General features: G+C 41.7%; 1 protein-coding gene across 1 annotated transcript in view; it reads left to right on the forward strand.

The window, feature by feature from the left end:
* The window catches only part of GPC3 (glypican 3), a 612,880-nt gene that overhangs the window by 390,590 nt on the left and 209,860 nt on the right, over positions 1-12,430 (forward strand). The window contains exon 4 of the mRNA XM_007950725.2: positions 9,531-9,664. Within this exon, the coding sequence (XP_007948916.1) occupies positions 9,531-9,664 (134 nt within the window). The remainder of the gene's footprint in view (positions 1-9,530; positions 9,665-12,430) is intronic.

The following is a 12,430-nucleotide window of genomic DNA, read 5'->3' on the forward strand; positions in this document are numbered from 1 at the left end:
AATTGTGGTTTGGGCGAAGAATATTGAAAATACCATGGACTGCCAGAAGAATGAGCAAATCTGTCTTGGAAGAAGTACAGCCAGTATACTCCTTAGAAGCGAGGATAGTGAGACTTTTTCCCGCCTATTCTGGTCATTTTGTTAGAAGGGACCAATTCCTAGAGAAAGGATGTCATTCTTGATAAAGTGGAGGGTCAGTGAAAAAGAGAAAGACCCTCCTCAATGAGATGGATTGACACAGTGGCTGCGATGATGAGCTCAGACATAGCACCAATTTGTGAGGATGGTGCGGGACTGGGGCAGTGTTGCGTTCTGTTGTACATATGGTTGCTATGAGTTGAAACAGACTTGATGGCACTTAACAACAAGAATTAAACAATAATATGATGGGCTCCTGGTGCTGTGGAGGGACAAGTATTGCATAAGAAGTGTTGGGTATACATGTGGAATTCTGTTTTCAGCTCAGACTCCATTTCTAAAACCAAAAACCAAAAAACCAAACTCCCTGCCATGGAGTCAGATCCCACTCATAGCAACCCCTCCTTGGGTTTCCAAGGCGGTATCACTAGGGAAGTAGATTGCCCAACCTTCCTTCTGAGGAGTGGCTGGTGGGTTTGAACCACCAGCCTTCTGATTAGAAGTCAAATGCCTTAGGCACTATGCTACCAGAGCTCCCAGACTCAACTTGTGGCAGACAAAAATTAGTAAAGAACAAATCTTTAAAACCAAAAACCCTCACTGCCATTGACTCGGACCCGACTCATAGTGACCCCTCCTTGGGTTTCTGAGGCAGTGTCACTCTGGAAGTAGATTGCCTCATCTTCCTTCGTAGCAGTGGCTGGTGGGTTTGAACCGCCAGTCTTCTGGTTAGCAGTCAGATGCCTTAGGCACTATGCTACCAGGGCATTTAAAACCTGTCTCCCATCCCTATAACATTGAGCTCCACAGACAAAAGCATGCAGATTAGAGAACATGGAAGATCACATGCCACCTGTCAGTAACAGGGGCCATGAAGAGCAGAAGAGCATAGTTGGGCCAGGTATCCTGGAGCCGACCTGGTTAGCCAAGTCTATGTGGTCTCTTTTCAGAGTGGGGACCAAATCTCATCAAAACCTTTTGCATACAGTTAGCTATGCACCTGAGCAACTGAGCCAGAAAAAGTGAGCTGCAGAGGCAAGAATTCCCCCTTTACAGACTTCAGCTTGAATGCCTCAGATAGCTATCTGTATATGGAGACATTCCACTTTTCATCCATTATTTTATTTAATATTCATACTAATGCCAGGTAGGGCAGATATTCTTTTCGTCTCCATTTTGAAGATAAAGCAGCTGAATTTCAAGGAAATGAGATCAGCAGTCTAGAGTTATTGGAATGGTAAAAGGATGAGCTGCGCCTAGAATCCAGGGCTCCTGACTCCAAATTGTGTGCTCTTTTCACAGTAACACAGTGCTGGAGTCCAACCCTTTGGGGCAGTTCTACTCTGTCCATTCTGTTCTGCCCTGCAGGATAGGACATAGGATTGCTATGAGGGAGAATCAACTCGCCGGCAGTGGATGTGGTGTTTTGGGGTTTTGGTAGCGCAACTTAGCACCAGGCTCATCTGCAGAACATTAATTCATGTATTTTATTCTTTTGGATTCCAGTTTATTTAAAGAGCTGACTTGTATGCAGCGTTCCAACAATGGTACCTGACATCTTAAAATAGCAGATTATTAGTGAGCTTTTATTTTAATGATCAAGCAATTAATGATGAGTCTCAGCAAAATGTCTGCAGGGGTGTGTGTGCTTACATCGTCACCACGTCTGTTCATTATCCCCTGTGCTCTATATCCAGATCAATCAAGAGTTAATTAATAATCATGTGCTGCCTGGAGTACAAGGTTACAAATTAATTATATGTCATATGTATATTTCCTATAGGGAAAAGTGAGTGGAAGATCCTTGCCGCGCCCATCTCATTGTAAGAAAATGTATGTAATGATTACAAGCACATAATAAGAATAGTGTGCCCAGCCAAATGTTTGTTCATTTCTGTTAATCAGTATTCATTTGAGCTACTTCCATGCAGTTTGTAGAAAGCAGTGCAATCAGTTGAGTAGTGTGGCAGATTTAAATCAGTAATAAAAGCCCTGGGGAAATTAACAAGACAAAACATTAACCACAGACTACCCATTAACATATATTAGCATTTTTATTATACCTGTAGAATTGTTAAATGGGCATGGTTACTACTATTAAAAAGTTTATGCTGTATATCACACAATTTCAAAGTCTGTTTTGTTTTAAAACTTTCAGGATTTAATTAAACGAAATTGTACAGTGGTGTACTAGACAATTCACCACAATGCACTGAAGTTCATTGTCTTAATTTTAACTGGAAGCCTATGGAATTCCCACCCTACTCTCCCATGGTACCCCAAAACAAATGCTACAGCCAATATTTCCCCAAAGTGTACCACGGGATCAGAGTTGCTATTTAAATTGCATAACTCTAGAGGAAGTTTTCTTTTGAATTCTTCAGCATTCTGATGAATCTATCAGTGGTCAAAGACGAAATTTATACCAATTATTTAGCAACAGTTCTCAGAAGGGCACTCCTTGGGGCCACAGTAATCAGCTGGGTTTTAGCAGAAAAGTTACTCTATAATTAAATAAAACTAAAAAGGCCCTCGAGTCTTGGTGGCCTCAGGTGCAACTCTTGAGAGAGGAGGGATTGAGCTGGTCCCTGGGTATAATCCAGTGGCAGACGGCCACCTTCCCCTTCAGAGCCTGTGTCAGAATGATGCAGGCAGTGTGGAACCTCAGTCAGTAGCTCTTTGAATGCCACAGATTCCGGAATGGGCCCTTTCTTTTCTGTGCATCCTCCCTTTCCTCCTCTTCTCTCCCTGCCTCCTCCTTGTCCTTCCTTCTTCCTCCTCCTCCTGTTACAGTCCACATAGGTTAAAACACATAGACTTTGTGTGTGTGTGATTTGGGTGAAGGTTTACAGAGCAAATTCACTTTCCATACAGCAGTTTACATATACTTTGTCTCATGACATTGACCACAGTTTACCACAATGCAACAGCTCCCCTCCCACTTCCTCCCGATAGTTACCTCTTCCCTGTGTCCATCCCTCCATGCACTCCTGCCCCTTGAGCTGTCTCCCTGTGCATAAACAGCCCTTCTTTCTCCCATGATTATTCTCTCCAAGGAGAAAACACATAGACTTAAATGTGGTACACATACCCCTTGTATTTCTTAAAAAAGGAAAGGTAAAGCGTCCATGGTGGTTATATTGGTGTGTCAACTTGGCTGGGCCTGGGTGGCTGGGCAGCTGGTGGTAGTTACTCCCCATGATGAGAATGGCAATCAGGTCCCTGGTAGGACCTATCACAAGCAGCTGAGTAGCTGCTTTAGGCATGTCTGCTTCCCGTATATAAGAAACAGCTTTGGGAATGGTCGCTAGCTTATGTCACACTTGAACCCTGCATGTAGCCGTGTCATTGTTCAGCAGCCTGCCATGCTATGCCTACCTTGGGACTGTCAACAGACTTTAATCAATAGCCTGACGTGTGGTCTGGTACCATCGGCACTGTGCCTTTTTTGCTTGTAAACCTTGGGCTTGTTGGTCTCAGTAGCCAACAGCTATCTGAGTCGAAAAAAAAAAAAGCCTCTAGCTCCAGTGGGCCAGGAGCAGGAGGCAAAGCTGAAGCCCAAGGTCGAGGGACTTTCACCCAGCCCCGAGAGCCTGGCATTTTGAACTTGGGCTTAAAGCCTCCAAACTGTGAGAGAATAAACTCCTGTTTGTTAAGGCCATCCCATTTGTGGTCTATTTTGTCAGAGTGGCACTGGGTAACCAGAACAGTGTCCCATCCATATGATTTTTAAATCAAACGCAAAATAGAGAGGTCTGTTGGGGCTGGTTAAGAGTAGGAGAGAGCCACAGATACACTTTAACAGAGCAGTGGTAGTGGCGGTGCTTTCTGTACATAGTGTAGGTGTCGAAGTCATGTTCCATCAAATTCAATGCTGACTTACAGCGACCCTGTATGAATATGGTACAGGACTGTTCCATAATGTTTCCTAGGCCGAAATCTTTATGGAAACAGATCACCAGGTCCTTGGAGCTACTGGTGGGTTGAAATTGCCAACCTTTCTTGAGTTAGTAGCCAAGTGTTTACGCTTTGCACCACCAGAGTTCCTTGACAACAGGGTCCCTTCTCTAACCTTGTAGGATATTACTCTGCTAAAGACTTAAATTTGTTGCATTTTTGTAGCTATAGGATCAACCAGGAATCTCCATGTTTGGGGAAACTAAAGGATGTAATTAGGCCAGGCGGTAGACTAGACGTGGGTTAAGTTGTAGGGATTGCAGACGTTTTCGTAACAGACCCAAGAGTCTAAATTCAGGAGCCAGGTCCAGGTACATACCACCAGAGTAAGCAGTGGGTGGGCCTACCTGGGGCCTGCCTTTCCCACTATACTTGGCACATCCAGTGCTATAGGAAGGTTACTAATTGACTCTCACCTGGCAGGTCAAAGAGTTTACATCATTCCGCAGTTGGCTTTACTGTCTGAAACCTATGTTAAAATCAAATGCCAGTTTTCTGTTTATTTTGCATAACTTGATCCCTTTTGAATTTTTCGTCACCATCACTGTTCTTCCATTGTTGTTGGTGTGCCTGTGGGGCTACAGAGCTGGGCCACCCCCAACATGATATGCTCTTGACAAGTCCACGGCACATGAGGGGAAAAGAAAAAAAACATATAAGCATGGGTTTTGGAGTCAGATAGACCAGGGTTCAAGTTCCAGCTTTGCCATTTGCTAACATTGGGTCCTTGCGTAGGTCCTTCAGCTTCTGTGAGACTCAGTTTTCTTATCTCTCATACATACCTAGCCTGTACACCTCAGAGGGTTGTTGTAAGACTCCCCAGGGAAAATGGAGCATGGATGTAAGAGTTATTTGTGAAACACTTGGCTGGAGTAAGGTCTTATAAATGTGAGGCATTGGTATTGTTGTGAAGCTTACAATATATAGGCTGTCTTTCTCTGCTCAGCCATCTGGAGTGAAAGATCAAGTCTGAGTTTTTGTCATTTGAGTGTTCCCAGAACTAATAGTGCATGGGACCTGAGAATGAACAAGGTTTTATGACCAATGGGGTATCTGCCGTTCTTGACAGATCACTTACGGGGTGCAGGTGTGAATAGCATCATATGAAATGCTTTATACAGTTTCTAAATCTTTGGTAACATACTCTACTTGGAAAGTAATTTTCACCTTTTTTTCAAGCCAGTCCACAATACAATACAGTGCTTCAGATACCATACTTGCTCCTTTAAAGGAGGCTGGGGTTACAGGTGGAATGAAGCTGTGGGACCAGATCAAAACACAAAGTCCTGATTTGGGTGAGAGGCAGAGATGTGTTGTAGGCCAAGTTGCCTGGTTCCTAGCTTACTGGGCTCTCTTCTATGCCTTGATGTGCCCTAGCACTGTTATCTTCCTCACGTGTGCACAAAGCCAGTGTTCCTGAGTCCTGGTTACAAATGACGGTGCCAAGGCTCCTAGAACAACCTGCTGATATGGGTATGAGTGGAGGGCCTGGCTGCTTCTTGGGTTTCAAGCCTTTAGAGCAATAGTGCCTTCCCTGCCATAGGTTCTGGCACTTAACTAAAGGCACCATTAAGAAGCCTGGCTCACAGAGAATTAAAAGGTTTTATATTCCAAGCCTATTGATAGAGATACTCATCTATCCAATAAATTCACTCCAACTGACCAAATTTAAAGATAGTGGCATCCTTGACTAGGTACATTTATCAGTGACAGGAAATTGGATTGCACTTCTTATTTAAGAGCCAGAAACTCCTGGGTCAGATACTGATTTTTAAAAGGCCTCTTGGGAGGCTGCCTTCTTTCGATCTCCCAGCAGAGCTGAAAGCGTGATGCCGAAAGGATTCTTCAGTGTGAATATTACATCACTTTGTAAGTTATGTTTTGTTTTGGTGTCCCGTTCTCTAAATAAGGTCATAATATTCACCTACAGCTCACACAGATTAGAGGTGAACGATGTGGAGAGAAGGGCCTCTAGAGGGGATACATTTGACAAATGCTTTGTAGATGGAAGAGTTTGCTTCATGGTAGATTTGTGGAAGAAAATACAGCCTGTCTGATGAGATGTGGACATTTCAGATTGAAGAGTAGGGGTGTTGGTGGGACACCATTGTTTGTCCCTTACCTCATACGGAACCTTGGGAAGGTGGCTTGGTAATACCACATTGGGTGGCTTGGGATGAAAGCTCAGACTTCAGACCCGCTGTGCTCTCGTTTGTTAAGAAGAAAGGTCCAGAATCTTCCTACTCTTGCCTCATCTGTACCCCTTTCCAGTAGGTTGAGGGTTCGGGTGGGGAATTTAAAAACATTAAGACCTTGCTGTGGCCCCATTACTGTTCACCAAAGGTGACTTTGTATTGACTTTGAGTGGAGAAGGAGATTTCACAGCTGTGGTTTGCAGTAGATCAGTGGCTGTGAACGATGTGTGAAAGACTGTGATTTCTGTGCTAGATTTGGATCAGGTAGAAGCCGAGAGTCCATGTCCTGTGCTCCTGACAGTGCTGACTAAAAAGACTTCGATCCCAGAGAAATAGGCTTTTACACTGATGTATCTTCATGGAATAATAAATAGATATTTATGGGAAAGAAATCAAGGTTTTGTTCCAGAACATTTCACCTGTGGTTCAACAAAGTAAACGTGTATGTCTATGGAGCTAAATTTGTGATGCACACTTTGCCCTCAGTCATTTTTATCTGCCCGGTCTAGTCCAGCAGCCCCTTATCCGGAAGCACCCTACCAGACTGCTGCCACATAGGGCGTATACCGGGAATGTGGATGATTCACTTGAAGTGTAGTATTAGCCCAAATCAAGTAGCATTACAGAAACACACTCGACAAATTCACCCTCATGCATTCCAAAGCCCAATGGAATAACCTCAAGTGTCGCCTGCTTTTGTTTCATCCCCTGTAAGATAAACCATTAACAAGGACTAGCTTGAATATCCAGCTGTAGGTTCTGTCTTTCATAAATGGAGATGTTTCTGGATTTTTTTTTTATTTGAGGATTTATTTATATGAAAAGCCTTCCAAAGCTATACAAACTAAATGGCATTTATGTATTTAGTTAGCAATAGTCATGCCTCAGATAATCCTTGTTGGCAGTGATACTGCCACTGTGCCAAGCTATGTATTTACATATAGGAAAATAACTAGTAAATGTTATTAAGGCACTCTTGAGAAATTCCAGTGCTGGGATTATCACACAGCCTATTAGTGGAGTGGAGTGAAAGGCCTTAAACTAGGAGATTTCTTCAATGTATTTCAACTGATTCACCTTTACTGAGTGCATAACAGTATACGAACCAAAAAAAAAAAAAAAAACAGTCCACACTCATTGTCATCAAGTTGATTCTGACTCTTAACAACCCTCCTTGGGCTTCCAAGGCTGTAAACATTTACAGAAGCAGACTGCCTCTTCTTTTCTCCACAGAGCGGCTGGTGGGTTTGAACCACCAGCCTCTTGGTAAGGAGCCAGATGCCTTAACCACTATACCACCAGGCTTCCTTAACAGTATACAAAGGCATGTCTAAATTCTGTGGATATACAGAATCACAAAACCACACCCCTGTTATCACAAGGTAATATTAATATTTTTCCCAATTTAGACTGCGTGGAACCTTTGTGGCACGGTGGTTAAACACTTGGCTGTGAACCAAAAGGTTGGAGGTTCAAACCTCCCAGCTTCTCTGTAGACTGGGGGCGGGGAGCCCCACTCTGAGCATAGCCTATTCGGAGTTTTCTGAGATGAAAGGTGCTTTCTTCTGTAGTGAAGTATATATTTAAGAGGACCTTCTACATGGCCTCATGCTATTGATACCTTTGAATGGCCCTTGGTGTTTATAAGCATGAAGAAGGGAATTGCAAAGTTTAGGAGGAACTGGTGTAGGCGACGGGGCGTGAGAGGTGTGTGGAGGAGTCTGTTAATAAAAGAGCAGTCTCCGTGCACGCAGCAGCACTCCCTGTTCTTACGAGTATTGTGTTGTAAGACTCAATTTAAGGTATTCTAAGAATTGTCAATGTGGTTGCTTATCTGGCTTTCTTAAAAATGTCTAAGGGAAGAGGGCAAGCCAGCCAGTGAATAGCCAGAGTCATTACTTACGACTATGGGAGAAAGATGTGGCAATCTGCTTCTGTGCCGATTTATAGCCTTGGAAACCCTATGGTCTGCCCTGTGTGGTCACTATGAGTCCAAATTGACTCGAGGGCACCAGGTTGGATTTTTTTGTTTGTTTGTTTTTAGATTCTACATATTCATGTTGGCTCTATTTCTGAGGACAAGGAATTTTTTTTCTTTGCCAAAGTACAATGTAAGCAAGTGGAAACCCAGCATTGTCTTCTGGGGAGGCAATATTACATATGCTTGAAGTCAGACAAATGGATCCAAAGTCAGACAAGTAGATTCAAATCTGAATTCACTGCCCTTAGGCAAGTCATATAACCTCTTTAGTGTCAATTTCCTTGTCTGTCAATGGAGGGTGATAATATCTAGTAGAATGTCTAGCACAAGGGAGACATAGAAGAATTTTTATTTTCATACTTCTTTAGATGGAAATTCATTTCGGCTTGTCTGAAAATAGAAAAAAAAAAAATCTTTCAACCAAAGAAATCGGTTAAACAAGAAAACTGATGTCTTGTTTTCTTAATCATCGCTGCATGAATATAAAAGACAGAAACTTCAGATGGATATACCCAGTAAAGATTATTGAATGAATGAGAAAGGGAGATGGAAGGAGAGGTTGGAAAGAGGGATAGAAGAGGAAAAGGGAGAGAGGAAGAAGGTAGACCTTCTTAAGTGCTGTCCATCCTGAGTCTATTCAGTGACATTTGATTCATAAGTAATGACTCTGGCTATTCGCTGGCTGGCTTGCCCTCTTCCCTTAGACATTTTTAAGAAAGCCAGATAAGCAACTACATTGACAATTTTTAGAATGCCCTAAATTGAGTCGTACAACACAGTACTCATAAGAATAGGGAGCGCTGCGTGCATGGGAGACTGCTCTTTTATTAACAGACTCCTCCACACACCTCTCACACCCCGTCGCCTGCAGCAGTTCCTCCTAAACTTTGCAATTCCCTTCTTCATGCTTATAAACACCAAGGGCCATTCAAAGGTATCAATAGCATGAGATCTGCGTAGAAGGTCCTCTCAAATATACACTTCATTAAAGAAGAAAGCATCTTTCATCTTAGGAAAACTCTGAATAGGCTATGCTCAGAGTGGGGCTCTCCACCCCCAGTCTAAAGCCTTCCTTTCCACTGAAGGTTGCATGGTTCTTTGCCTTAAAAGCTTATCACCTTTTTAAACTTCAGTAATTAATAGATTCATTCTGCTCTTTAAAAAGAAATTGTGGAAGAAATTAAAGTGCGTTTCAGAATTTGTTTCTACTGTCAGATCAGTGAATGTATCATATAATTATATTGCATATCTTTTTTCAGATTGGCAAGTTATGTGCCCATTCTCAACAACGCCAGTATAGATCTGCTTATTATCCTGAAGATCTGTTTATTGACAAGAAAGTATTAAAAGTTGCTCATGTAGAACATGAAGAAACCTTATTCAGCCGAAGAAGGTGAGAGGGTTTTTTTCTTCTTCTTCTTCTTCTTCTTCTCTCAATTACAGCATACAATTAGCAATTGTGTTTTAAGGACATAAACCACTGGAATGAAGTTTCTGAAATGCATGTTGTTTAGTTCTTCTGAGTAGAACGTTTGATTAATTAAATTCTGTCACCTGTCAGTGTTTAAAGAAAAAAATAGTGTAATATCCAAGTCACTTATACCATATATAATGATCCAGTACAGCAACACATGGTAGAATGGATTTCCCTATTCAAAATCTTTTATTGATTAAGTGATACATTTTCTTCTTAAAGTCTGGTCTTGCAGTTCCATGACTTGGTTTATAACTTTTCTCATTATTAACAATGAGGCAAGGTTGAGTTCACCAGAAAGAATCTGACAAGACATACTCTCATGTGTAAACACACACACACACACACACACACATACATACATAATTCATACTATTCACTCTTTTAAATGATAAAAGATTGAGGTCATATTTCTTAAGACAATAGTCAAAGGACTAAATTAGAGGTTTCTTACTCCCTTCACCGTCTTCCCTATCTAGGTTTTGTCCATCCCTAGTCTAGTTCCTTGTTTATGGATAGGTCTACAAATTGATAGAAAACCCAACAGAACTCTTGAAGAACTGTCCTCTCCAAAGGGATGAACACATTAAGCCAATCCTGCCACTGGCTAAATGTGAATTTTGTTTTCTGAGAGGGTTGGGGAAGATTGTCTTATAAATGGAAAGAAAGAAATGAAATAGGTAGTGTATCAAGTTTGGGCTAAAATAATCTATTTGTATCAATTTACTACCAAACCAAAACCAAACCCACTGCCTTTGAGTTGATTCCAACTCATAGTGACCCTATTGGACAGAGTAGAACCGCACCATAGAGTTTCCTAGGCTGTAATGTTTATAAGAGCATATTGCCTTATCTTTCTCCCATGGACCTGAGGGTAGGTTCAAACTACCAACCTTTTAGTTTGCAGCCCAATGCCTTAACCACCATACTACCGGAGCTCTTTCAATTTGCTACCAAAACCAAACCAAACTCACTACCATCAAGTCGATTCAGATTCATAACGATCCCTTTTTGAGTTCCGGAAGTGGTGAATTGTTACAGAAGTAGATCGCCTAGTCTTCCTTCTGTGGAGTGGCTGGTGGGTTTGAACCACCAATCTTCTGGTTAGCAGTCAAATGCCTTAGACACTATACCACCAGAGCTCCTTCAATTTGCTACAGAGGTCTGGAAATGGTAATTTGTACTATTGTTTGATCCAATTTTTTTCTTTTCTTTCACTGTGATTTGGGTGATTTTACAGGGTAAATTAGTATTCCATTCAACAATTCATTTACCTTTTGTTTTGTGACATTCATTGTGATCCCCACAATGTTAATAGCACTTTTCCCACTTCCTCCCTGTGCTTACTGTTTCCACTCATCCTTCTTTGCTGTCCCTTTCTGCCTTCTGAGCTTCGTCCTTGGGCAAATGCAGCCCTCTTGATCTCATATGATTGTATATCCCTTCCTGGTATTACTGTTTATCATTTGGCTGAAAGTTGAGCCACAGGAGTGAGTTCAATTCCTGCCCTAAAGGGTGTCTAAGGATCATATTCTTGAGGCTTTCCCCAGGCTCCATCAGACCAGTAAGGCTGGTCTTCTTTTTATATGTATATAATTTTGTATTTTGTTCCACACTTTTCTTTTGCTCTATCCAGGACCTCCCATTGTGATTCCTTTCAGAGAGGTAAGCAGTGGTAGCTGGGCACTATCTAGTTCTTCTCGTCTCAGGGTCATGGAGACTGGGGTTCATGTGCTCCATTATTCTGTTGGACTAAATATTTTCTTGCATCTTTGATTATCTTCACTCTTTTTTTGTTTGTTTGTTTTTTGCTTTGGACAGAGGAAAAACTAATAGTTGCTCATAGATGGCTGCTCATAAGCTTTTCTTTTCTTTTCAATTTCCTTAATAATTAATAAAAGATACATAAATGCACACAAAACTTTTTTTCATATAAAATAAGCAATTAAATATTTGTAATACTCATTGTTACCAGTGATGTGGCAAAATTAGTACTTGTTATACATTGCAGGTAGGAAAACCTTCTAGCCGGAATTTTGGGAATATATATGTTTTTGTTACTGAGTGCTATAACATCAATTCTGTCTCATAATGACCCTCTAAGACAGAGTAGAACTGCCCCCATAGGGTTTCTTAGGCTGTAAATCTTTACAGAAGCAGATGGCCTGGTCTTATCTGCTGAAGAGTGATTAGTGTGTTTGAAGTTTTTAAGATCCTAGTTGCTACTTGCCAAAGTAAAATGAAGAATATAGTCTCTGTGGACTAGGTTGTGCCACCTGACTCTGCTATCCCCCAGACTATGGTTCTGAGCCCCCAGACCCAGTGACTAATTTTCTCAAGGTGTTTGGTTATAGCTAGCAAGTATTCATAAAACTACTCGTCTGTCAGTTTGTCATACTGTGGTGGCTCACATGTTGCTGTGATACTGGAAACCATGCCACCAGTATTTCAGATACCATCAGGGTCACCCATGGTGGACAGGTTTCAGTGGAGCTTCCAGACTAAGATAGACTAAGAAGAAAGACAAGGCCACCCACTTCTGAAAAAATTGGCTACTGAAAACCTTATGGAATAGAAATGAAACACTGTCTGATATATTACTGGAAAACTTTATGAATAGGAGTGAAACATTGTCTGATATAGTGCCTGAAGATGAGCTCCTCAGGTTGGAAAGCACTCAAAATA

The sequence above is a fragment of the Orycteropus afer genome, unplaced genomic scaffold (assembly GCF_000298275.1).
Source record: "Orycteropus afer afer isolate SDZICR_OR568_19922 unplaced genomic scaffold, OryAfe1.0 scaffold00287, whole genome shotgun sequence".
Taxonomy (NCBI): domain Eukaryota; kingdom Metazoa; phylum Chordata; class Mammalia; order Tubulidentata; family Orycteropodidae; genus Orycteropus; species Orycteropus afer.